The following is a 27,315-nucleotide window of genomic DNA, read 5'->3' on the forward strand; positions in this document are numbered from 1 at the left end:
TCCCCTGCATGATTGTTAACCCCAGTACAAAGTGGATGTAAAATGTGGTGTTTTACCCCTGTTTTGCACTAGGGCACCTGATGGCACAAGGGGGAAGGGCAATGGTGAATCAGGCCTGTCACCCATAAAAGTTTTCCGAAAAACAGTCTAGAAAGTATAGTGCAGGCCAAATTTTTTCAGACTTGGGGTGTTGGGGATATAGGCAGGAGAGGCAGCAAAATCCATATTTAGGCACCCAATAAATGGGCTGAATTTCATGCAAAAACCCAGTTCTCAGAGTTTCTGGGCTCCTGCTGATGGGAGCTGCTGGCTTTCAACATCTCTGAAAATTGCTCCTGATTTTGATGCCTAAATATCATGTTTGATGCTTACTGTTTAGGTCTGAAGTTTGACTTTTGACCAGAGATGAAATATATGTATTTAGTTATCAATGGCATGAGAGGAGAATTCATCACTACAGTTTCCCTTTAAAGTACTCTCTAGTTCCACTGTCAGACCTCTCTCCGGTCCATCATCTTAGACACAAATGTTCCCCTGGCCAACCCTCAACCTGCTGTCACTTTGCTTTTATTACTGTAAATAAATTACATCGAGTGTGATGAATCAGGCAAGTGAGGTTATAGGAAATGTGATGAATATTAAATGAATGATTCCTGCAGTGGGGCAGAGATTCCAGTTACACAGGGTTGTAAGACTAGCAGTGGACTTTGGGGATGAAATCCTGGCTGTATTTAAACCAATGGCAAAACACCCACTGAGTTCAGTGGGGCCAGACATTCACCCCTTGTTCATATAGCGCACCAAGTATCCTGCTAGGGGTCCTATGTCAGAGTAGATCACTAGCCTATCTGCCTTAGGTATTTATATAGCCCTATCACAGTAGCTTCGGAGCAGCTCATCATCTTTTTAATGCAGTTATCCTGTGAGAGAAGGAAGTACTAGTAGCCCCAGGGTACAGGTGGGGAGCTGAGGCACAGAGAAACTAAGTGACTTGCCCAAGATGACAAAGGAAGTCTGTGGCGGAGCAGAGACTTGAACCCATGTCTCCAAAGACCCTGGTGACAATCCTAACTACTGGACTAGCCTTCCTGCTTCTCTGGGGCCTTTGTCTAGTCCATCAAGTTTAGTTTCACGTATACTGCTATATATCTGCACCCCGGCAGCCTGAAAGTGGGCTCATGCTTCTTACTTACCACATGGCTAATGGATGCAAATGACAGCATTTCAGGGACTTGAATGTAGGAACTGAAGATTGTGAAGAGGGTGAGGAGAAAATCCATGATTTGCAAAGCCAGGAATGGAATCAAGAGGCGTTCCCTATTCTGTGAGAGAGAGAGCAGGCAACTGATTATTTCTATTCAAGTGGGATTGATTAGAAAGGGCTATTATAGTGCTATTGTGCTGTTACAGCTAGAAAAAATTACACACACACACACCCCGGCAAGAAATTCCACACCTAACTCTAGATATTAGTGTGACAGGTGTGTTAGAAATCTACCTTATAGACATGAGAGCTGTTCAAAAAATAGGGTTTGTTTTTTTGTTTTTTTGCCATGGAAAATTTAGATTTTTTTATGGCAATTTGAAAGCTGAAATATTTCAATTTGGAAATTCTGCCACTTTGCTTCATGGGAATTGTAGTTCGGGGGCCTCAAGCTGCTGTTCTTCTCTCTAGGCTAAGCACCCTGGTCAGACTATATCTCCCATGATTCACCATGGTTTCTCTTATTGGAGAGGGGGGGCGGTTGCATCATGGGAGTTGCTGACTATGGTGCATTATGGGAGATGTAGTCTGACCAGCCCATATAGGAGAACAACTGCAATTCGGCACCATGGCAGCATTTCCAAATCAACAATATTTTAGGTTTCGGCTGAAATATTTCAACAAAAAATCTTAATTGTCAGTGGAAAGCAGACTCTTGGCATGAAAAAATCATTTAATTGAAAACCCAATTATCCATTAAAAATAATTTTGATGGAAAATTTCCCCCTAACCCTAGTAGGCACAGCCAGACTTTGAGCAAATTTGTGAGTGACCAGTTCAATGGGTTTGAAATTGTAAATAATCTCCCCCCCCCTCCATCCCTACAAAAACAAGACTGAAAGTTATTTTAAAATGACATACCTTCACCACTCCATAAAGAAGGTAGAAGCTGACGATAAACAGCATGAAGATCAACAGGAAGCTGGTGGTGATGTCCGCTAATAAATAATAATATTAAGATCCCAATGCAACACAGAAGCATTTCAAATCATGGGCCAGAACTACTTAGTCAATCAGTGCTCAATGGAAATTTTAACTGAGTTAAAGACTGGTTTATGGATTTATGGTTTATGGATTTGGTCCCATAAGTCAAAGCTTTTACTTCAACATAATGACTTCTCCTCAGGTGGAATTGAACGCAGGACCGTCACTGCTAAATCCAGTTGCCTCCATCCCATGAGCTAAAGAAGCACCTCTGCCATGTGCCACCAGTAGTAGGCTCTTACCCTCTATACGGAACAGCTGCTAGCCAGGGACATGACACAGTTAACCAGGGAATTATATAAGGATATGTTGTCAGTGGAAGATAAATATTTTGCAAGGGGTGTTAAGCTGGGCAAATTGTCTCCCAAAACAAGTAGCAGAATACCCATTGCGTGGGACATTTACTTCTGTGGTGGATGAAGCACTGGAGAATAGACTATAAGGGAAAAGCCTCATACGATCTTTCCATGTCCAACTTCTGTGATTCTATGGACTGAGACTCATTCTTGGGTGTTGCTATATCTGTTCTTCCCTAGACTCACTCTGCACCTGTGGTTTGTATTGCAGGGGGCTTGAATTGATAGAATCATGTCTTTTTTTCTTCCAAACACCCTCATGTGAAGGATCAAATCTGGATCCACAGTGCCAGACCTGAGTTCCTATCTACTCTGCAGAATTCTCCTTTCCATTCCCCAGGGCAGGGAGCACTTCTACAGGTGCTACAACAGCCCACGGTGTGCGACAGTAACAACAATGTCCTCCTTTTCCTTCATAGGGGTTTCGGCTTTTGGATCCTGCCTCCCACTCACATGGGGGGATTTGGCTGGTGTGTAGTCACAGTCGCACTAGACATGCTTCCTGCCCTCTCCCAGCCCCAAACCCATGGTCTAAGCTGCCATTGAAGACCTCTGTGCATATCTGAAGAGGATAGTTCCCCCCAGCCTGTCCACTTTGCTTGGGGATTTCACTGCTGCTGGTGAAAGCTTCCCCAAATTGGTGTGTATATCTCATGAGACTGCCCCAGTCCATGATTTATACAAACACACATGCCAGCAAATGAATAAACGTGGTCTCTCTCTCGCGCGCAGAGATACCCAGGAATTTCATGAGCAGGGAGAAGTATGTTATGAAATAAAAGTCCTTTCTCATTGCAAATGTGGTATCAACAGTGTACGCCATGGTGGTCTGATGAAGCCTATACTGGGCCTTTGCAACCATAGCAAGGGGACTAATAAAAAAACAGGTTTTGTTTGCCAAATGTGTGTTTTGATTAACTTCTGGCCACATCAGAGCTAGTGTGCTGAATGCAGCTAGAAGGGACTTTGAATGACTCCTAATGTTCCCATTGAATGCAAAGAGGCCTGTTTCTATTTTATGGCCCAATAAACTGGTGGGAGAGGGGGGGGGGAATGCAGGCAGGGCTCGTAAACTGTGGTTTTAATAGTCACATTTGCTGATTGCTGGAGATGGATATTTAGGTTGTTGGGCTGTTGATACACTGCAGAGTGCTGCTTCTGAACAGCTGGGTTCAAGGGCAGGACAGGATTGGCAAGAGAAATAAACCTAACGGTCCTTCAAGCGTGTTCTGCCTCCAGTGCAGGGGGTTCTGGTCCACATGACAAAAGCTGCACGCACACTGTTTTCCTGAATAGCTCTGCTGCTTCCCCTGAATGAGTCCATCAAGATTGTGATGACAACTCCTAGTCATTATTACTGCAGTCATACATTTTTATATATGAATTAAAACAAAAACAAAGGAAATTAAGCCACCACAAATGGAATTAAGGCGTGTTAGAGGTCTGGCCTTTCCATGCGGCACAAAGACCAAATAAAGATGCAACTCCCATTGAAAGTCAATGAGATCTGGACACCTAACGCCTTTGAAAATCTCCCATGTGGGTTAAAATTGTCGCTCAGCTCTTTTCTTCCACTATTGTTTGTTTTACATTTCTGTAGTGCATGATATCACACAGTAGAAATGTGCAAGTTGTTGCTGCAAAGCTTTTGAGAACGATAATGAAATTAAAAGTTTAAATACAAATGTGTGCACTTTTAGTGCACATGGGAAAGCAAAAGCTGAAGGGGTGTAAATTGACTCACAGGAAATGGTAAAGAGTTTCACAACATTCTAGGGTATTATTAACACACTCCACTCTGGTGCAATTTACACACAGAACAAAAGGCGTTGAGGACGAGTGAGAGAACCAGTTTTTTTTGTGGGGGGTGGATGAATTTCCCAAATCTTCTTCCATTTCTGTATTTGAATTCAAGCTGAGCATTTTGCAGTGTTTAAACACATTGTTTTCACTTCTAATTTCTGGAACTATAAAAGTTCCTCTTTGTGGTATTTCCAGTCTGACCAGAAAAAAAAATGCCAGCAATCTCATGAATAGACCTCTGTGAAATATTTGTGATGCACCTTCAAATGCAAGCGTTCGGGATTTCATTGGAAATTTGCAAAATACTGCAACTTTGGGAGGCGAGTGGGTAGAGGGAATATATGCCAAATTTGGCCTTTTTAATTTTGTTTTGTTAAAAAATAGTACTGTTTTCACACAAAATCATTCTGTTTTTAAGCAGAAATCTCAAGGTTTGTGAAATGCAATGTCTCGCTTGGATAACAATTTATTTTTGTATGGAAACTTCATGATCATTTGACATCTTCCCTGCTGCTAAAACTGGCCATTTAATTCAGGGTTGGTAAAATGTGAAATGTATTGTCACTAAATGATTTTTTTTTTCAAAAAATTTTTGGAAACAAATCATCATTTTTATACATCACTACTTGTGGGAACATTTTATATTTGACAGCGGTTCAAAAATGTTGCTAAGCAGCATATACATTTATGTGTACAACGCCTATAGACATGCCAGGTAGCACTGGTTGAAAAAAATAAAAACAAAATTGTGGGACTTTTCTACTAGTTATTCAAATTTCATTTCCCGCCCCCCACCCCCACCCCCCGAAATGTTAACATTATAGATCTGGATCATTGAAAAATTTCAATCAGCTCTGTAGCTAATAAAAAACTGATAAAAATTGGTCTTGTTTTGATCAAAAATTGCATTTTTGCAGAAAAACATCACTGAAAATTTGAAATTCAGAAAAATTTCACCTATTTCAGGGCTGTTATGAGATTTAATCAATTAATATTAGCCAGGGGCTTTGAGATCTGTGGTTGGAAAGCTCTCTCCCAGTATACAAAAAAAACAGAGGATTATTATTATTTACTCCCTAATTTATGTATCTGTTTTAGGTCGGATCTGGGTCTGAAGTTTTCAGCTCTTGCCCCTCAGTTCTAAACTGCAGCATCTGACAACTGGTTTGAAGAAGATTTGGAGAAGAAACAACCTTGGATTGAATGCACCCTCTCAAACGCAGCCCTCTCAGCTTCTCCTCTGGCTTCTCTTCCATCTACTGAACCTACCAATTATGTAGTAATCCTTGTCCAGGACTTTGCAGTAGCCTTTCCCAGTAGCCACCTCCATCGAGTACTCAATCAAGAGCAGTATGCTCATGACCTAGAAGAGCAAAACAGAGGAGATGGTTATGCAGGCAGCCTGCCAATTTCTTATCAACCAGTTTCCAGAGATCACTACTGCTTGGAATTCCTACTGCACAACCCGCCTCAGAGTCTCCAAGTGCCATACAAACGTTAATGGATTGAAACTGCTCTCATTACCACTACAAAAGTTATTTTTCCTCCCTTGGTACCCTGCTGTTAATTGAATTGTCTCGTTAGACTGACCTCACACTTGGTAAGGCAACTCCCATCTTTTCATGTATTTATACCTACTCCTGTATTTTCCACTCCATGCATCAGATGAAGTGGGTTCTAGCCCATGAAAGCTTACGCCCAAATAAATTTGTTAGTCTCTAAGGTGCCACAAGGACTTCTCGTTGTTTTTGCTGAAACTGCTCTGTGAGAGACTGAGGGGAAACCGAGGCACAGACCGATGGGACCTCCCCAAGGTCACAGACAGAATTTGTGGGAGAGCGAGGGAAAGAACTCAGTCAGCCCCGGTCCTGTGCTTTCACCATAACACTCTGCTTCTTCCTCAACCCCCTTGTAGGCTCTGTGGTGAGGAATTTATTTCAAACATCAAAGATTGTTGATGTTCAAAAGAGCTTGGTGCTCATGTAGGCCTAAAGAGAAGGGGGTGGATTTTCCAAAGAGCTCAGCTCAATTTAGGGTTACCACCTTTGAAATGCAAAAAACCCCCATCCAACACCCCCCACCCAAGGCAACTCCTCAACCCCCACCCCTTCAACAGCCACTTACAGTATCTAGAGAGATAACACAGATAGATAAGATTGGCAACATAGCACTTCTCCACCCTGTCCTGTGACTCAAACCTTGTCGCACACAGGGTACACCGCGTGCATGTTGCTGGGCAGACAGCTGCTGTATTTTCAACAGTTTTGATCTGTTATTGCTTAAACTGCGTTAGTGAGAACAGCAGACACAGAAACTTTTAACATTAGATAACAACACTGTGATGCAAATCTTTAGACCCATGTAAAAAAACTCCTGGCAGATTAAATTATTTTTCCGGCAACTGGCAAATCTATAAAAAGAAACCCGGCCAAGCCGGTCAAATACTGACCAGGTAGTAACCCTAATCACTATGGGAGCTGCTGGGGGCTGAGAACTTTGACAGTACCCTCCGAGTGATGGTTGCCGCCTGTAGGGCTGGCCAGAGAACAACAAGAATATGGAGGCTTTGGAATTTGTTTTTGTTCTGATGTGGAGCGAAAATGAGGCCTTTGGGATTCTGGCATGAAAAAACACAGGTGAGACAACCCCTAGAACAGCCTGGTGGGTGAGGCACTCAAATGGGATGTAGGAGAGGCAGGTCCGAGTCCTTGCTTCAAATCAGTCAGAGCAGGGACGTGAACTGCGGTCCTCCACATCCCAAGAGATGCTCAACCTGATAATAGCCATCGTAAACTGCAGAAGGAATTTCCAGATTAAACTACATGGAAATAAATGTAGCCTTGCTACCAGCCCCTTACTACACCTGGTGTGGCAGAGAGTTAATGTCCTGCAGTCAGTCCAGAGCTGCATCCCACTACAGATTGATAATGTACAGACATTACATACAGCAGGTGTCTGGGATATCAGACTCCCTCTGGGAAGAGAGTATTTTTACTTGTGGGCTGGCAGTATCATAAAATGAGGACCACAGCAGAGCTCCAGCTGATAAAGCATAAATAAATCACCATTATTTCTTACTGGTTTGGTGCTTTACTGAAACTTTCAACACCACTGGGTGGAAAAATAGGCTCCCCTTTTAGCCCACTGCTCTTCCTGCCTTTTGTTTCTCTTCCTTCCTTTGTTTCTCTCCCCCAGTCCTGTCGTATTTCTCCTTCTTTCTTCTCTCTGCATTTCCTTCTCTGTAGCGACACCCGGCCCATGCAGATTTCACTGCCGTGCCCTTTCCTCACACCGTTGCCAAAAGGTCAGCCAGGACATAGTTCGGGTGACATTTAAAGAGCCATCATTAGCTTTCAGAGATAACACCCCAATAGGACCAATGAGGGAGCAGTTGAGTTGACACCTCACAGAGGCATTGCTTCAGGCTGCCTGCAGACTCAGGAAGGAAGTGCCACATTGCTTACCCTTGGAAGGTTTCCTTCACATTCATCAGGGTGAGTAACTTGATGAGGGGGCTGGGCTTTCTTAAAATAGAAATTTAGATTCTGCAGAATTTGAATATGCGGCATGAGCTCCATAAATAGGACTCAGCCTGTAGCCCATACCTGTACAAACCCTGGTGCATGTCGTATGTGGACATTGGGGGCCACGCTTGTATGTTCTGAGCCATGCATGTACATTGCGTTATATGCCATGAGCGTACACTGTATATTATGGATTCCAGTTAATAAATTACCTCCTGTTTCTCTGTAGCCATCTTGCTATTACTCGCCCAGCTCCTTTGTTATTGGATCTCCCTGCAGCCACTCTGTTCATCTGAAAAAACTGCTTGAGATTTTGAAGACTTTCCCATTCTGCACTGGGGCAAAACGGAGACCTTTCCAAAAATGGCAGGGAAACAGAGCAAGAGATCCACCCCAGAATGGCTTTGTGGGTGGGGCGGTCACTTGGAACATGGGAGGCCAGAGTCAAGTCCAGCATTCGGAGGGAGAAACTTGCACTCTGCTCTTTCACAGACCCAGGGAGCACCTTAACCACTGAGCTAGCAAATCTCTCTCTGGCCCACTGCATATTGTGGAACAGCTCCAACAGGAGATCTTGAGAAAGCAAGACAGAGACTGACTCTTGCTCAGGCACTCACTGGAGATGTGGGACCCCTGGATTCAAGTCCCTGTTCAAATCAGGCAGTGCAGGAAAATGAATCCAGGTCACCCCTACTCCGTGTGAGTCCCATAGGCCTCCAGGCAATTAGCAATTTGTGGGGGCACTCTCTGGTTTTGACTAGAAAATTCCATTCCTCATGGGGGAAAGTTTTGTCCAAATTGACACTTTCCCACAAAATGTTTCGGTTTGGATGAATGAGATAGAAAAAACATTTTGTTGAAAAATTCCTGACCATCTCTACCCATAGCAGGACTCAGTGGTGTCCCCAGAAGCTCCAATGTTCTGCGATACTCCTGGTGCCACAGGCAGCACTGGAGGGACATACTACTTAAACTACTAGGTTCACAAGGCATCAGCGAGTGCTGAAGTGTTGTCAAGAAGAAGCCTATGAGATAGGCCGTGAGCTCAGCCAGACTTCACAGATCTCTCTGCAGAGCTGATCATGAGATAACGGACCCTATGACAGGCACAGGAAGTATGATCATATCCCCCACAAGATAAATAACTGCATACATTCTATCTGGCTCAAACAGCTTCTCAGAGTATTTTGGGAAAGTAGCCTGAAAAATGATGCGGAAGATGACGGACAGGAATAGCTGTGGTTTGTACTTGTGTTTGCAATGGGTGCATACAGGAAACAACCCTGAAAGTAGCAAACAGAGAAGCGATCAAGCCTAGAGCTGTGTGTCTAACTGAGCAGAAGAAAAATTACTCTTATCTGTAATATGATAGCACCTGGAGACTCCAAACAAGCTCAGGACCCTGTTTTACTATGCTGTATATAGTAAGAGACGATTCCTGCCCTGAAGAGCTCACAATCTAAATACACCAGGCAAAGAGTGGGAGAAAAGGAGGATTATTGTCTCCACTTTGGAAATGGGGAATGGAGGCTCAAAGAAACTAAGTGGCTTGCCCCGAGATCACACAAGAAGCCTGTGACAGAGACAGGAATCGATCTCATATTCCCTAAGTCTCAACTGGTGTGAATGCAAGAAAAACAGGATATATATTTATACGTGGAAGAAAGAATCCTATGTAGATGACACCCATTTGTTTTCTCCTGGTCTATCACATAGATACATCCGTCTGTACTGTGCAATATCCCTGAAGTTGTGAGTTCAATCCTTGAGGGGACCATTTAGGGATCTGGGGCAAAAATTGGGGATTGGTCCTGCTTTGAGCAGAGGGTTGGACTAGATGACCTCCTGAGGTCCCTTCCAACCCTGATATTCTATGATTCTATGAAGTGCGAACATTACATGCTACTTTTTCTGTGTGGGAACGAACTTTGCAACTTTGTTGGGAGGTGTTTGAGGATGGAAGAGCTGCTCAGAGCTTTCTCTTACCTTGTTGCTGCTGCGAAGTCAATGCCTCAAGTGCTATTGTGGGGAACAGAAGAGGAAATGACTTTTTTAGGTTTCTGTGCAACAGAAACTCAAGTGAAACAGTGGATCCGAAGCCACTGAACATTAGGGGAGTTCACTTTTGGTTGCAGAACTGAATTTTGCAAATAGGCTGAACTGTGGGGTCATCAAATCCAAATGGACATGAACTCTAGTTCCCAGTTGGATTCAAAATTGAATCAGGGTCTGGATCTGAACTTCACAATGCAGGCTCATCACTAATTTCTATAAAAAGGGGGAATTCTGCAGTAAGAGGTCCAGGTTGTCCTCTCATTCCCTATGGCATGAATCAGGAGTAACTGCTGATGTAGCCGAAGGTATATTGGTGTAAAGCCAAGTGTATGTCAGAGGAGAATCCCGTCTTGCTAAACTGGAAGATTAAGAGCTTGTTTCTCATTACTTTAAAGCCCCTTTATGCTGCCAGAATAGAGCTTCATGGAATCCAATGCCAGAAAGGATCCGTTGTGATCATATAGTCTGAGGCTATCCTGGATGATCACAATGGTCCCTTCTGGCTTCGGAATCTATACTCAGCCCCCTTTACCCTGCTCTGGAAGTCTAAAGTGGCCTTAATGCAGCAGTTCTCAAACGTCATTGCACCACGACCCCCTTCTGACAACAAAAATTACTACACGACCCTGGGAGGGGGGACCGAAGCCTGAACCAAAGCCTGATTCCTGCTTCACTGAATGTGTAGGGCAAAGCCAAAGCCTTAGTCCCAGCAGGGAGCCTGTAACCTGAGCCCTGTTACCCTAGGCTGAAGCCCTCAGGCTTTGGCAACAGGCGGTGGGATTTGGGCTTCAGCTTCAGCCCGGGTGGTGGGACTCAGACTTCGACTCTGGTCTTGGGCCCCAGCAAGTCTAAGCCAGCCCTGGCAACGCCATTAAAATGGGGCCACAACCCACTTTGGGGTCCTGATCCACAGTCTGAGAACTGCTACTTTAATGTAATGAGAATCAAGCCCTTAATCTTTCAGTTTAGTGAGGCATGATTCTCCTATAGCCCAAGCACTGTGATACGTAGCATACCAATGATGTTGAAGCCACCTGCTTTATTCCCTTCTTATTTCCCCCTTGTGGGTTGCTTTGATGGAGACACCACTGCTGGGGGAGGTGGGGAAGTTTTCTCCAAGAGGTGGGTCCTGCATTTGGATCTGCACATAGATAAGGTCATGCTTGCTCTAATGTCTAATGAGCCACAACCCATGCCTACGAGTACCACAGCCATAGGCAGAGACTGAATCTGGGAAACGTAGGCACCAAAAAGCGATGCCACTGCTCCTTGAGCTAAAGAACTTCCCTAAGGGAAAACAAGAGGCAGGTGGTAGGCCTAGCATATTACTGTGCAGCGCATGGTCCAGAACCCACAGCTTTGGGGCACCAATCACCACAGTGAAGGGTGTTATTGGGGAATCTAGAAAGACAGAGTACCTGTCTCCCGGGCTTGTACTCAGCTGTGTCCTCTATGAGCTCCCACTCTTGCTCATGTTTCCAGCATCCGTGAGTGTTTCTGCATCAGCAATTTCGAGAAGCAGCACAGATGACAAAGCAAGCGGTGAGATTTCACATGGAAAAGCCATAGGGAATAAGGAAGCATCTGTAAGAGAAGCAGCTGAAACCGCTGTATAGGTGTGGCTCTGTCACACGGCCTACTCTCACAGCATTGTAACAGCATGTGCATGGGAGGGTCTGGGGGCAGGGGAGCAGCCCCTCAGAAAAGCTGGGGAAATATTGGGAAAATTGTTACAAAAATTAAAGAAGAGAAGAAAGAGCCACATGCAGCCTGGGCTGGGGAGGAATCAACAAAGCCCCCGAAGAATAAAGAAATGTCCTATTATGATGATAGGCCCCCATGTGTTACATGCTGTGCAAACACATTGTAAGAAACAGTCCCGACCTTAAAGAGCTCACTATTTTGGCCATTGGGATTGGAGACACAGAGAAATTAAGGGTCTTAGCTAAGGAGTCAGTAGTGAAGCAGGGCACTATATCAAGATCACCTCCAGTGGAGACCAGCATGTTAACCGCAAGCCCAACCTTCCGCTCTAGGCCTTGCTTTTCCTTCATTAATTACTCTTGGAGAAAATAAGCCACAAAGGCAGCTTGAGAGCTTCCATTTCATATGGACTGGCTTTAGCTTTCAGGGAATGCAAGAGCTTTCACCATGGAGGGCAACTAGAAGCTGGAAGGTTGAATGGATGGAAGCTGGAGATGGGAGCCGTGAATGGGTTCCAGCAGCCAGAGGGAGCTTTATCTGGGACCAGGACCTACACTTGAGTTGCATCCCTACTATAGCAGCGGAAGCTACCAGCGAATCTAGATAGAGTGCATGCCTGCACATAGTTTTTTCTGTCATGCCCACCTCAGGATGTGCTGGAGGGGACAGTTTCTGGTGGTGGGGATGCAGGTCCAGCAGATAGAAGGGGCGCCAGCAGCAGGAAGTATTCTGGCTGGGCATGGGGATTGGAAGACGGTTTGGGGAGGAAAGGGGAATCAGCAGCTGATGGGAGGGTTGGGGCGCTTTAGAGGGAGGGAGGTTGCTGAAGTGATTTGGTTTTAACATTCAGTTCCTTGGTGCAATTTTAAGGGTGAAGGCTCCCTTGATACTGCCATGGACCTCATCCCTGTCGCATCTGAGTGCCTCAGAACGCCCTCAGGAGGCAGAGCAGTGCTGTTACCCCCACTGTACAGATGGGGAATTGGGGCAGAGAGAGAGAGAGAGAGAGAGAGAGTGATTTGCCCACAGGAAATCTGTGCCAGAGCACTGAACTGCACCCACATCTCCAGAGTCCCAGGCTAGCTCCTTAATCATGGGCCCATCCTTCCCTCCTAGACAGAACCTGGGCAATATTTCTTTTCACTAGCCCAACTTCCCCATCACCCTCACTCTCCCTACACACACACCCTGCTCAGGTGGGTAATGAAAAACCTCCCTCCACAGACTAACATGCAGGGGTCCAGGTGCCAATGAATCCCAGCAGTGTGTAGAAAGCGATAGTATGCCTGGCTCGGCTGCTGGTGTCAGATAACTCGAGCCTGTGCTTCCCGGGGGAATTAACACATCTGTGCTTCTTTTTAAAACAAACCGTGAATCTCTGTGCTAAGCACCATGGCCTCTGTTCAGCATGTGTTAATCCCGGGCCTGGGCTCTGTCTCACATTCCCTACATCTTCCCATTCATTGGAGAACATCCACAATTTATTTCCACAGTCTGTGGAGAGCTCAGCAATGAGACAAATCTAATTTACAGGAGTACAAGACACTGCCACAAAGCCTCAGCGCTGGTGTTTGATGGCGTTACTATCACCAAGCATCACTGGAATTCATCGCGGGGATCCACAGCAATAATTTTTACTGATATTGATTCAGCAAATCATCCAAGTACTGTACCTGCCAGGCTATAAATCCTCTTTCCCTTTTCCCTGTGCCTGGCTGCAGACATACGATGAAAAATGCAGGAAAGAAAAAAAGATCTGCGCTCATATTTTACCTTTTAAAGTGCTGATGCGAGACAGCCTTCTCTGCAATGAGACAGCATTAAGTGTGAAAGAGACACACCGTGACAGAGCTGTCGGTGCAGACAAACTAGGGATGGGATGGGATCACTGCGCTGTGTACTCTTACGTTGTGGATTGATTGGCATCCTATAAGTGACCACAGATAGAGAAATAAATGGATGGCCATAGAGAGAAAGATAGACAGACAAGGTGGGGATGGAAATATGTTTTATTGGACCAGCTTTGTTGGTGGAAGAAGTAAGTTTTCGAACTTCACAGAGCTGTTCCTCAGGTCTGGAGAAGGAAAAGATAGATAGCTAGATAGCTAGATAGATAGCAGGGGTGGATGAGGATAGATAGATAGATAGATAGATAGATAGATAGATAGATAGATAGATAGATAGATAGATAGATAGATAGATAGATAGATAGATAGATAGTGTGACAGGGTCAGGCCAGATGGCTACAGGAGAGTAATCCTATTGGGATCCGGGAAATGGGCGGGCGAAGCCCGTCCACTGCTAAAGGATCCCCCCCCCCAGCCTAAGAGGGGGATCCACAGGACCTAGATACCAAAGCAATCTGGGGGACAATTAATGAAATAACAGGGACAGCAGTGTGGTCAAAGGGTCAAATGAAGGGAACCAGACAGGGACACCGAGCAGAGAACCCCGGACAGTGCCCACTGCTCCTCAAAGGCATCAAGGGAGTTAGTGGATGCTGCCCAGAGGAACTCTGCCCGGATACGTGAACGGACCGAGGATCAGAAATAGGCCCCACAGTCACAGGAGACTCCATCGGCCAACCTCCTCACTCTGTATGTGTATACACACACTCCTGTGTATATAGTTGGTCATTTTAGCTAGGGTCAGGAGGAGGTTGACCAGGAGATCTCGTGACTTTGTGGGGCCACGGATAGAGAGTGTCGGGCTCAACGGGTAGTGATCAATGGCTCCATGTCTAGTTGGCAGCCGGTATCGAGTGGAGTGCCCAAGGGGTCGGTCCTGGGGCCGGTTTTGTTCAATATCTTCAGAAATGATCTGGAGGATGGTGTGGATTGCACTCTCAGCAAATTTGCAGATGATACTAAACTGGGAGGAGTGGTAGATATGCTGGAGGGGAGGGATAGGATACAGAAGGACCTAGACAAATTGGAGGATTGGGCCAAAAGAAATCTGATGAGGTTCAATAAGGATAAGTGCAGGGTCCTGCACTTAGGACGGAAGAACCCAATGCACAGCTACAGACTAGGGACCGAATGGCTAGGCAGCAGTTCTGTGGAAAAGGACCTAGGGGTGACAGTGGACGAGAAGCTCAATATGAGTCAGCAGTGTGCCCTTGTTGCCAAGAAGGCCAATGGCATTTTGGGATGTATAAGTAGGGGCATTGCCAGCAGATCGAGGGACGTGATCGTTCCCCTCTATTTGACATTGGTGAGGCCTCATCTGGAGTACTGTGTCCAGTTTTGGGCCCCACACTTCAAGAAGGATGTGGATAAATTGGAGAGAGTCCAGCGAAGGGCAACAAAAATGATTAGGGGTCTAGAACACATGACTTATGAGGAGAGGCTGAGGGAGCTGGGATTGTTTAGCCTGCAGAAGAGAAGAATGAGGGGGGATTTGATAGCTGCTTTCAACTACCTGGAAGGGGGTTCCAAAGAGGATGGCTCTAGACTGTTCTCAATGGTAGCAGATGACAGAACGAGGAGTAATGGTCTTAAGTTGCAGTGGGGGAGGTTTAGATTGGATATTAGGAAAAACTTTTTCACTAAGAGGGTGGTGAAACACTGGAATGCGTTACCTAGGGAGGTGGTAGAATCTCCTTCCTTAGAGGTTTTTAAGGTCCGGCTTGACAAAGCCCTGGCTGGGATGATTTAACTGGGAATTGGTCCTGCTTCGAGCAGGGGGTTGGACTAGATGACCTTCTGGGGTCCCTTCCAACCCTGATATTCTATGATTCTATGAAATAAGAAGGCGAGGGGAAAATTGCAACCAAAAACGTAATAAAATATTTGTGAGGAGCTGGAATAGGGGCTGCAGCATGGCACACTCCAGATATATGTATGCCAAGGTTTCCCTCACGCCGCAAAAGGGGCAGGTGTCTGGGATAAAGGTGAACCGCGCCAAGAACACGCCCATGCTCACGGCTCCGTGAAGGAGCCGCCAACTGATATCCCCAGCGGGCCTCGGGACCAAGGTGGAATATAGGCTGCCCCACATGCTACAGGAGAGTAATAGAAGGCAGATATATTAGCCCCAGGCTAAGTAGGTCCCTTTTCCCTGGGTAAGGTAACAGGGAAGGTTCCAGAACAATCAGGAACCTCCCGGAGACAATTAAGACAGGCTGACACCTGCAGCCAATCAAGAAGCTGCTAGAATCAATTAAAACAGGCTAATTAGGGCACCTGGGTTTTAAAAAGGAGCTCACTTCAGTTTGTGGTGTGCGTGTGAGGAGCTGGGAGCAAGAGGCACTAGGAGCTGAGAGTGAGAACGCGGACTGTTGGAGGACTGAGATGTACAAGCATCATCAGACACCAGGAGGAAGGTCCTGTGGTGAGGATAAAGAAGGTGTTGGGAGGAGGCCATGGGGAAGTAGCCCAGGGAGCTGTAGCTGTCACACAGCTGTTCCAGGAGGCACTCCAGACAGCTGCATTCCACAGGGCCCTGGGCTGGAACCTGGAGTAGAGGGCAGGCCCGGGTTCCCCCCAAATCCTCCCAACTCCTGGTCAGACACAGGAGGAGCCGACCTGGACTGTGAATTCAGAAAAACGGCCAAGCTGAGGGCTGCCGTGAAGCTCCAAGGCGAGCAAATCCGCCAATAAGCGCGAGACCCACCAAGGTAGAGCAGGAACTTTGTCACAATAGATAGATAGATAGATAGATAGATAGATAGATAGATAGATAGATAGAGCGGGTGGATGGGCGGGGAGAGAAAGAGAGAGAGAGGGAAAAGCCACAGAGTTTGTGAAAAAAGAAGTATGCAGGGAGAGGTGCTATTGGAAAAGTAAGCATGTTTTCCATACTCTGAATTGGGCAGTTTCTTGTGTCAACCCAGCTTTGCAGGGGGCTGTTCTGTCCCTCACATAAAAACCAGGCTTCCCACTAGCTGTGACAACACGTTTTTTTGTTAGTCACCCTTGAAAATCTGCAGAAAATAAAATTAGAGGAGATGCTTGCAAGCCCAAGCAGCCTAGGTCCAGAGTCTTGCCCATTACCCTGCCTCCGCAATGCACAGGGGCACCCTGGCAACTGGTTAACTGGCATACATACGGCAAGACCTGTGGCTTCAGAACCGCAGGCCCCTACGCTCCAGTGGGACAGTCTCAGAATCACAATTCAGTCCCTGCTTCCTGGCACCAATGAGGAAGTAAACTGTACCAGCTGTTCCCCGGCACAGCTCACTTCCACAACAGCTAGCGAAAGGGAGGTGGGAAGTGCCCCCTGCCCACTCCACACCCTGCCCTGCCCACTCCCCATACACCTGCATGAAAGAGAGAGCAGCAGCCCGCCCCATCATGGAGCACCTGATGATGCAGGTGGTCTATGCATGAGAGGGGAGGGAGATTTATTCCCCCTGACTCCCCTGCATGTAGGCAGGAAAAATCCTACTCTGAACCCCACCTCCACCCAGAGGCCTGGGCAGGCTGCAGCATTGTCAGCGTCCTTGGTCCTTGTATTGGTATCTGGTGAGACGCTCAATAGCTTCACCTCAAGCTTTGTTGAACACTCAGAGCATCAACTATGGAGCTATTCTCTGAAAATAGCTTTTTTCATCATTGAATAACAATCTCTGAGATCAACTGATAAAGAGTCAAAGAGCTTTACAAAGGAGGTCTGTATCATTATCCCTGCTTTACAGATGGGGAAACTGAGAAACAGGATGGCAAAGTTACTTGCTCAAAGTCACCCAGGAGGCCAGTGGCAGAGCCGGGACTACAAACCAGGTGTCCTGAGTGCCAGGCCAGTACTCCATCCACTAGGCCACGCTGCCTCCCCCAGTATTACATTTTTCCAGGTGACCACAGCGCTGTGCCACAATTACTGTTTTCTGCCCACCATCAGGACCACTGATCACAGCTTTACAAACAAGCAAATAAATATGGACTTAATTATAATCCTAAAATGTCCCCTGAAATGACCTTGGGCTTGACTGAAATCCCAATGGAATCTTCCCATTGGCTTCAGTTGCATTAGGATAAGACTCTATGTTCACTGACCTGTTGGAAAAGGGGAAAATGTTCACAAAAATTTTGATATCTCCTGAATTCATGGATTATATCAATCTCATCTTTTTCTTTTCTTTTTTTTAAGCACCCTCATAATAGCGGAGAAAAGCCGAAAAGCATGATGGGCCTGTACCCTAAAGGCCCAACAACCCGAATGCAAAGAAACTGATGTTTTAAAATCTCAGGATTTTTAAACTAGTCTCAGGGTATTTTGGGGCCTGATGCATCATCTGTGAGCACTTGGCTTTGGCAATGCTGCTACAGAATCCGACAGCTCAATAGGTTGCTTATAACCATCAACGTCACCTTCTATTGATGAGCTTATAACCATCAATAACACACACCACTCCTGTTTGTAGCATGCTTATAAAATCTGTTGCTCACGTATTAACCCTTTATAATCTGCCTATAAATGGAATCTTAGTGACTGGGGCAATTCAAGCTTCCACAGTGACTTCCCATTAAACATGGGCCAAATCTCAGTGGGTGCAATTCAGCATAGTTGCCCTGAAATCAATGGAGCGACACCAATTTACACCAGCTGAACATCTAGCCCTATACTGGGATGACTCCATAGATACACTGTGGACCTGAAAACTGCAGACCTGTGTGTTGCTTTTAAGCTGTGGCTTTGTGCTGGGAGAGGTGACGCAGCTGCAGAGCACTGGGGAGTCTGGCAAGCCAGCCAACCGATGCAGTGCTCGCGGGCGGCGCACCCATCAGCACCATGGAGGAGTGCTGTTCCGGCATGCTGCACCCTGCCAATGGATGGTGACACCCCCTCTCCGGCAGAGGAACCGGGACACCCACTGCAGCGCAACCACCCCACCCCTTCCCAGTGCAACAAGTGGCCTAAAACCCACAGTGTCCCGCTGCCAACCGGGCGACCTCTCGAGGCCCCGCTCCTTGGTTGTGCTCAAAAGGTGTGCAGGGCAACTGGAGAGGTGATTTGAAGCCATTTTTGTACTCCCCCAATCCTGGGCTGACTATGCAATGTGTCATAACCTCAGCATAAGTTACATCCACCAGAAAGCTACTCTAACTATGTCACCAAGCAGCACTTACAACAGCAGAGACCCCCCCAGCCACACCCTATCCCCCCCCCCCCCCCGCACACACACACACAGCGCTAATCCTCCCAGGACAGCCACGGCAACTTAACAGAGACATAAGATTCAAAGAGAAACCAACTGAGAACCGGGTACAATGTCTAAAAGCTGTTAGAGAAATTAAAGACATTCACAATTTTACCTAGATACTGTTTATAGCTCTGATCCATACACACATGCATGCCCACACCCCACTATAGATTCCTAACCTTAACTTTTACACAACCCTTTGTATTGTCATCTCACTGTACAATTTGCAACCAATGGATCCGCCTGTCTACACTGAAAACTTGTAGGATTCACAGCGCCGACTGCAAGTGCAAAGGCTCATACTCGAGCAGCAGAGGAAAAACAGGAAGTGCGGTGAATTTCCATCAGCTCTGGCAGAAGAACCTAGTTCAGAAAACTATCAGCACAGTAGGTTTCTTTTTTCCCCTCTCTTGTCCATTGCTCTTAAATCATAGGCCTTCCCCCACCTCTCAGGAACACAGAAAAGTCAACACTTTGGGAACTGTTTGATTTCCCAGTTTATAGCTTTCCTATCTGTCCTTGTATTTCGTAACTTACCACATGGTAGATGCCAAGAGTGACTGTTCCAGTCTTAATGTTGAAACAGCAACATTTCGGGGGCGTCTGGGGGGACATTTTTGATTCCTTTCGTCTGTTGTGGAGCTCCAGCTGCTGAATCCGAGGCAGCTGCACTAGAGAGACCAAGCAATGCAATGTAACATCTTGTTGCTCAACTTCCTTCCTGGTCTATAAATGTGTCAAGTCATCTCCAGAGTCACATGAGGTCTCTGAGATTTCCAACTGCAAGAGAAAACAAAATCATGTTGAAAGCAGCTGATGTCTAAATATTGCCTTTAAGTGATTAAATAAGGATTTAGGAGACTAATTTGAGCCCCCACATTTGCAAACCTTGGCCCAAACTATGAAAATGTCAGCAAATTCCCCTTAAAAGAAAATCTATTATTGCAGGGTCCAGAGTAAAGACAACAACATCAACAACAAAGCATCCATTCCACCAACCCTGCAGGTGCCCAGACATTTTTCATGGAAATCGGAGGAGCATTCACACACACACACAAGTAGCCATCTTGCAAATGATTTATGCATTGTGATCATCCTTGAAAATGTGATTCTCTAAGCCTCACCATGGTAGTTTTGTAATTGACCTAACCCATGTACAGCACAGTGCACCCAGGTGCCCAGTGCTGGGTATATGATAAGTCATCACTCTCTACATGAACCCTACCCTCAGTATGCATGTGTCATAATGGCATGTGGGCTTTAGGGCAATCTTGTGGCTTTGGGCCATGGCTGGCAGAGAGGGTGAGAAGGTGATTGTCTATCATCAGCGCAAGAAAAATGGGCCCAATTCATGGCTGCCCTAGGTCACCCTAGGGTTGCCAACTTGGTAATATTTAAAAAACAGACACTCCAGCAGGAGTGCCGGAACTTCCCCTTCCCCGCCTTTTCCCCCCAAAGCCCTGCCCTACCTCTTCCCCTGAGGACCCGCCCCCATCTATGCCTCTTCTCACCTTCACTCTGTCACTCACTGTTTTTCCCCTTCCATCCCCCCACCTGGGTCAGGAGGGACCCATCTGCAGAGCCGGGGCTGGGAGCTGCAGCTTCCCAAAGCAGGTAGGAGGCAGCCCTTGCTAAGTAGGGGCTGGTGTGGATGCTGACTTGGGGCCTTCCCACCTCCCCCGACCTCAGTAACTGGACTTGTGTTTCCGGTCAATAGATCTGACCAGACACTGTCAGGCAGGGCCAATCGGAGGGGGGGGGGGGCAGGAGGGCCATTTAGCTTGGGCCTCACGCTCAAAGGGGGCCTCAAATTTAGACACTTGTTAATGTTTTGACATTTGATAAGTTTCGCAACTTGTTTTTATGAGCATCCCTATCGGACACATGCTCTCAGCTTAGAGCTGCAAATTTAAGCAACTAAGAGATGTGATTTGGTAAAAGACATACGTTTTTTGTTAACTGATCTAGATTTTGTCATATTAAAGAGTTTAAAATGTTCATAAATATTAATAAAAATATATTGGTTCTGATGACAAAAGATTAGACCGTGATGAATGTGTCCTCTCAGACCAGCTGATTATATAAACAAACCACTACTAGTGGCTGGTGCTGGGTCAAATGAGTGTTGAAAAGTAGAGAATTGTTGCATTTTAGTGTCTTTACAGTTTTACATGTAGTTGCCAAAGGAATTATTTATGTGTGAGAATTCGAACTTGGACACTCTGGGGTGTTTCCTAATATTACAATTGCATTGCGTATTTTTGTCAGTTTGCCTGCATCATTGGCTTCAGGTGAACGCACCTGCAATGTGTTGAAGCAGGTAAAGAACTATCACTGTTCCACTATGGGACAAGAGCGTTTGAACGGTCTCGCCATGCTTAGTATCAACTGTGACACTGCACGAAAGCTAGATTTTTCCTCAATAATTAGTGCATTTGCACAGAAAAAGGCTAGAAAAGCATTTGTTAACTAAAAAAATATTCAAATTATGTCTCACTCTTTTTTTGGTGCCTTATTTTGTTTTCATGTGTCATCATTTTTTATTTTTGTTATGGCTAGGGACCTCAAAATCTGGAAGCAGCCTGGGCCTCTCTGGACCTCTAAGAGGGCCTGCTATCAGGTCTTGATCAGACTTTCCGGTTGAAAACCAGGCTCCTGGCCACCCTACCTGCGCCAGAATAATCTGGGCGTAAATCAGCCATATGCCCAGTCCCTTGCCCACAGAAAACACCTCCAGCATGGGGATCTTTGCAGCAGCCAAGGCCTTTCCAGGGCATGTCAGAGGTGCCTGGGGTCTGGGAGGGGACATGGCCAGTGTAGCCCTGCAGAGTGGCCAACTCTCATGGTTTTATTCTCAGTCTCACAATATTTGGTGTTTTTCTCAAACCTCCAGCTCTTGGAGTCATGTGATTTTAGTAGAATCTCCGCTTTCATTTTAAAAACCAAAGAAAGATTCCAGGCTTCTTGGTTGCAGAGCAAAGCTGGAAAACATGACCCAAGTGGGACTTAGCGGAGCAGTAGACAAAGAACCCAACAGTTATCATTATTTTTAAATCTCATTATTTTTAAGCCTATCTCGTTTTGGGGGGCCTTACTTATGAATTTTGAATGGCTGGGGTTGGCAGTCCTGGTCACATGTCCCTGCATTTCCCTGACTCCCACATGGGCTTTGGGCAGACGGGAGCAAATTAGGGCAGCCCGCAGGGTCAGGATCGGGGGTGCACTGGGGACCTCACCTACTGTTACATCCGTTAACAATACCCCTTCCTGCTCTGGCTTCGCTCCTCTGGCTGGTTGGGTGGGAAGAGGGCAGGGCCTTGCAGCACGGGCAGTGCCAGACTCCTTCTCTCCTCACACAGTGGGAGCACCAGGAGCAGAGTTGTGCCCAGCCCTCTGTGCAGATGCACAAATGCTGGGGGAAGCTGCTTGCACCCACCCCATGCTTTGCACTCCCAAGCAGAGCTGGGAGCCCTCAAAGCTTGATTTAGCCAGGCTTCAGTCATACATACTTTCCCGAAATACAGCGCAGGCGTCGATCGTACCAGACAGCAAGTGCAGTAAATGGCAGGAACCATTAGTGCGTCAGAGGAGACACGTGAGGAGGTGTGACTTAGCTCCCTTTATAGCCAGCCTATTGGTCTAGGGGATGGTCTTGGCTTCTGGTTCAAATCCTGGGGCAAAAGTGGAGAAGGAAGTGCATGTTAGCCTGTGTGTTATACAGAAGGTCAGATGACATGGCCCCTTCTGGCCTTCAGATCTAAGAATTCTTATGTAGAGACCCTTAGCGCTATATACACCCACTTACTGATACATAAGGGTGTCTCATTTCAGCTACGCGTTTGCCCTTAGGTGTCAGTTTAGTACTCAGGAGCTTTATGTTCCAGTCCCTGCAGTGCTACAGACTCCTTAGGTGTCCTTGGGGCAGCTCATTTAGTCTCAGGGTGTGTCTATACTGCAATGTAACACCCACAGTTGCCTGGGACTGACGTTGCAGGGCTACAAAATTGCAATGTAGACATTTGGGCTCAGGCTGGAACCTGGGCTCTGGGACCCCATGAGGGTGGAGGATCCCAGAGCCCAGGCTCCAGCCCGAATGACTATACAGCAATTTTATAGCTCCATGAGCCTGAGTCAGCTGACCTGGGCCAGTTGTGGGTGTTTCATTGCAGTGTGGACACACCCTCTCTGACCCACACCCTGAAAGGTGTTGAGGTGCCTAACTCCCATTGGTTACAGTGAGGATCTCTCCTCAGTTCCCAGTCTGTAAAATGTGGGTGATCGAACTTCCCTACCTCACAAGGTGTGGTGAGGATAGGTGCATTACAGGTTGTGAAGTGCTCAGGTACTATGGTAATAGGGGCTATAAAAGTACCATCGGTACAGGGTAAAAGATGTAAATTAAATTAATCTGGGGGCTACATTAATTTTTGCCTTTCTCCATCCAGTTATAAGCTGCTGTTCTTGCTGCACTCATTTGTTCTGGCCCCAGGTGTGTCGCTTCATTTTAGACTCCTCCCTCCAGCTCTTCGGTGTGTAAAATACCCCAACATATAATGCAGAGGGGCCAAACTCTGTAGTGACTTGTGTGATGATCTTTGCTTGCACTTATGCCACACTGCCACCAGGTGTCTCTGTGCTGTATTGAAAGTTCCAGGAAGGGGAGCTGTGTCTGGCCAGAGACAAAAACAGAGAAGTCATTGGGTTTATAGCTTCTCTCTGTTCTCTCCAGTAAATGCCTCTTGCTTAAGAAGTACTGGGGTTCCATATGTATTAGGACAACCTGCATGAGCCCTGCAAGATACGCATTGGTGGGTGGAGAGGAGTCTAAATAAGGGTGTCAGAATAAGTGTAAAAAGATTCTTGATGCCTGAGAGCGCTGGAAGAAAGTGGAAATTGCACTAACATACACTTTCCCTCTGAATTTAGCTAACTGTAGGGTGACTCCAGCTCTGGGCAGCAGCTCGGTAGAAACCAGCCCTTGCTGGGGTCCTTGGTGGGGAGGAGCAGTCGTCTTTGCGAGGGTTGCCACCTGTCTGGATTTTTCCAGGATCATCCTTTTCTTGAGGTGCCATCCTGGTAAATCTGCCAGGGTGCTCAGTGCATACAGCCAGTGGGCAAGTTTTAGGAGCTCAGGATCGTCCCAGATGTGCCCAGTTTTTGTATCTCAGAGGTGGGAACCCTGGTCTCTGCTCCCCAATAGACAGTCTCCCCTTGCTTTGCCTTCTGCCTACATTTCATGACAAAACTCAAACAGGGCCCCACCTCAGCCTGCAGGAATGTGGGCCCATCCAGATGTAAATACCAGCTTCGTTTAGTTCTTCTCCAAGCAGGGCCGGCCCTCGGCACCAGCAAAGGAAATCAGAAGGGGCGGCACGCCGGCCGTTCTCAGGGCGGGGCACGCCTCCCTTGGCGGCACACCGGCCGTTCTCGGGGAGGGGCACGCCTCCCTCCGCGGCACGCCGGCCGCAGCTTTTTCATTTTTTCTTCTTCGGCGGCCGCTTTTCTTTTTGCTTTGCTGCTTGGGGTGGCAAAAAAGGTAGAGCCAGCCCTGTCTCCAAGGCTTTTCACCCATAGACCTCAAAGAGCTTCACAAAGGAAGGGGAATATCCCCATTTTACAAATGGAGAAACTGAGGCACGGAAAGGTGACCTGACTTGCACAAGCTCACATCACTGGTCACAAGCTGACTATGGCTGAGCAAATAATGGATTTTTTTGGCTCAGGGGCCATTTCAAACAAAAACTAATTTCCCTCTGCTGATACCCACACCTTCTTGTCAACTTTGAAATGGGCCACCTTGATTGCATTGGCCTCATTAGAACTACAAAAGTGATTTTTCCCTCCCTTGGTATCACCCCTTCTTGTCAACTGTTGAGTATAGGCCACTTCACCTTAATTGAATTGTCTCGTTAGCATTGACCCCCTGCCCCCGCCACTTGGTAAGGCAACTCCCATCTTTTCATGTGCTGTATATTTATACCTGCCTACTGTATTTTTCACTTCATGCATCTGATGAAGTGGGTTTTAGCCCACGAAAGCTTATGCCCAAATAAATTTGTTAGTCTCTAAGGCGCCACAAGGACTCCTCATTGTTTCTACATACAGTGTTTTTTTCGTATTGCGTTACCAGACGTGAAATCCTGGCTCCACTGAAATCAGTTAGGTTTTGTCTAAGTTCCACTGGAAGCTTGGGACCCTTCTTATTTGCTAGGAACCAATTCCCAAGTGACTAATATTCCACAGTAACTAGTGATTTTGGATGCCTCAATTTTTGGGTGTGTGCTCTGTGCTGTCTGAGAATCAGGCCCCTTTAATATGTTTCAATTTGGACCCCTAGAAATTGAGGTCCCTAAAACCACTAGTTACTTTGGAACATTCATAGAAAACAATTTTCATCCATTGACTTTAGGTGGGTTGGCACTATCATTCCCATTTTACAGACAGGGAAACTGAGGCACAAAAAATAAAATGACTTATTCAAGGTCACCCATCAAGCCAGGAGCCAAGTAGGAAATAGAACGTTGATTGTCTGAGGCTCAATGTACTATGGGAAAAAAACGCAGCTACAAAGACTCAGCGATAGATCCATACTAGAACACTAGATCCAAACTCCTTCAGACTGCAGGAAAGTTCTGATCCAGATCCTAACTTTGAGGGTAGGGCCCGACTCTACTAACTTTTAAGATAACAAACCACAAGGCCTGGTAGATTTAAGCCAAGCCACAGTAATGGCTGAAGTGTCTCTGTGGATATATTCTGTGCTTGAGTTTTAAAAAAAAAGCGTTGATCTTATTAAACTTCTTCCATTTAAAAATTAGTTGCAAATGGAGATTTTATGTTTCTTCCCCATTTGAGGCCTTCTGTTTTCTGTCGAGATTCCTTCTCCATGCCTTCCTACAGACCAGTTTCTGGGCCCATATGAATGAAGGTTCAAGAAGATCAAGTAGTTGCTGATCAAATAAAAAGCTTATTCATTATGTGAACCTGGCATCCCTAGGAAAGCATGTTTTCCTTTCGAAACCCCCTTGTCCTTTTAGAGGCAGACAGAGGCCTGCTTGTGTGCTGCACCACGCTCAAACATACTGTAACCAAACTTAGTTCACAACGTGTAAAAACAAATAGAAAGTATGGCCCAGGCTGAGCCATTGGCTTCAAATAGTCCAGCACTGACTGAAAGCCACTGAATATTTGGACTATGGATCCCGGGAATGGTATTATCCTGAGGGGCCCTTTTCAGCAGTCTGCATTCCGAGGCCTTCAGACATCTGGAGGGACAAACAGAGACATTTTGCTGGAAGATCAGTGCGGTAGGAAGTCAGGGTGCACAGAGGAAACACAACACTGTTTTTGTAGCACTAAGGATATACATTTTGTACTCTCTTTCGGGGCCCTGTTACCTGCTTCTCCCTGGAAGGAATTCAACTCAAGATGAGCTTTCTCAAGCAAAGGATGCAGTTGGACAGAGTTTGAATTAGCAAAGCCTCAGCCCTGAGACAGCGCCTCACCAAATTCTAAACAGATCCAACCCCGCCTTGAAGTCAATGGGAGTCTTTCCCATCAGGCCTTTGGTGAGACCCCCCAAAGGCAGAATTCTTAGGTGAGAGCCTTGACACAAGGAAAGATTAAACCCAATGAACCACATGCTGCTCTCATAGACCAACATCACTGAGTTCAGCGGAGCTCCTCTGGATTCACACCAGTGTAGCTGAGAGTGGAACCGGGGTCAAACCCTGTGAGGAGGCCAGAACTGCAACGTTGCCTTGAGCTTATTTTTTTTCCTGCTTACATTTATATGCATCTTTCACAAATAGTCACATGGCCGCACCACTCTCTGAGGTAAATCCCTGAAGAATGCAGGAGATCTTCTGGCAAGCGTTTAAAGTGTCAAGAGACAAAAGTGAGGCTCACTATCCTGACTTTTCAGATGAGGAAATAAGGTACAGAGAAATTACACCACGTGCCCCGAGTCACATGAGAAGCCTGGGACTGAGCTAAGAAATGAACCCAAGCCTCTTGAGTCTTAGCTCAGTGACTTAACTGTGCGGCCTCTAGACACCCTTCTTTTAAGGGTCACTCAATTTCCACTTGACCCCAATCATGTTCAGTTCCAGCGCGTGATCCCAGCCAATCAGAAAAGTATCTTCCATAGTTCCTGACCAGCTTGCTTCACAGCATTGACTGACGTATTTGCATTTAGAGGCAGCCAAATAACAATGTGACAGCAGGACCCAAAGAAGCACCACGGCACTCCAGGAGAGCAATAAATCTCAGTCAGATGCTGGCACTCGGCTCTGCCACTCTAAATTCCATTTGAAGTGAGTCAGGCTCAAGCTTCATCTATTGCTGGGAATTGATGAGGGTTTGGTGAACCAAAAACCGGCAAACGACTCCTGCCTATACAGTCTTTTAATTAGAAAGATAAATGCATTTTCCATTCACGTACAGTGAGCAAGGGCAGCTCGGGAAGATGCAACTGTCCAA

General features: G+C 46.4%; 1 protein-coding gene across 1 annotated transcript in view; it reads right to left on the reverse strand.

The window, feature by feature from the left end:
* LAPTM5 (lysosomal protein transmembrane 5) overlaps window positions 1–19,540 on the reverse strand; it is a 42,180-nt gene extending 22,640 nt beyond the window's left edge. The window contains exons 1-4 of the mRNA XM_073317709.2: window positions 19,372–19,540; window positions 5,677–5,770; window positions 2,126–2,202; window positions 1,194–1,322 (exon numbers count right to left, since the gene is read on the reverse strand). Of these exons, the coding sequence (XP_073173810.1) occupies window positions 1,194–1,322; window positions 2,126–2,202; window positions 5,677–5,770; window positions 19,372–19,449 (378 nt within the window). The 5' untranslated portion in view covers window positions 19,450–19,540. The remainder of the gene's footprint in view (window positions 1–1,193; window positions 1,323–2,125; window positions 2,203–5,676; window positions 5,771–19,371) is intronic.
* Between the last annotated feature and the right edge of the window lie 7,775 nt (window positions 19,541–27,315).

Source organism: Lepidochelys kempii, chromosome 19, assembly GCF_965140285.1.
Source record: "Lepidochelys kempii isolate rLepKem1 chromosome 19, rLepKem1.hap1, whole genome shotgun sequence".
In the NCBI taxonomy this organism is placed as follows: domain Eukaryota; kingdom Metazoa; phylum Chordata; order Testudines; family Cheloniidae; genus Lepidochelys; species Lepidochelys kempii.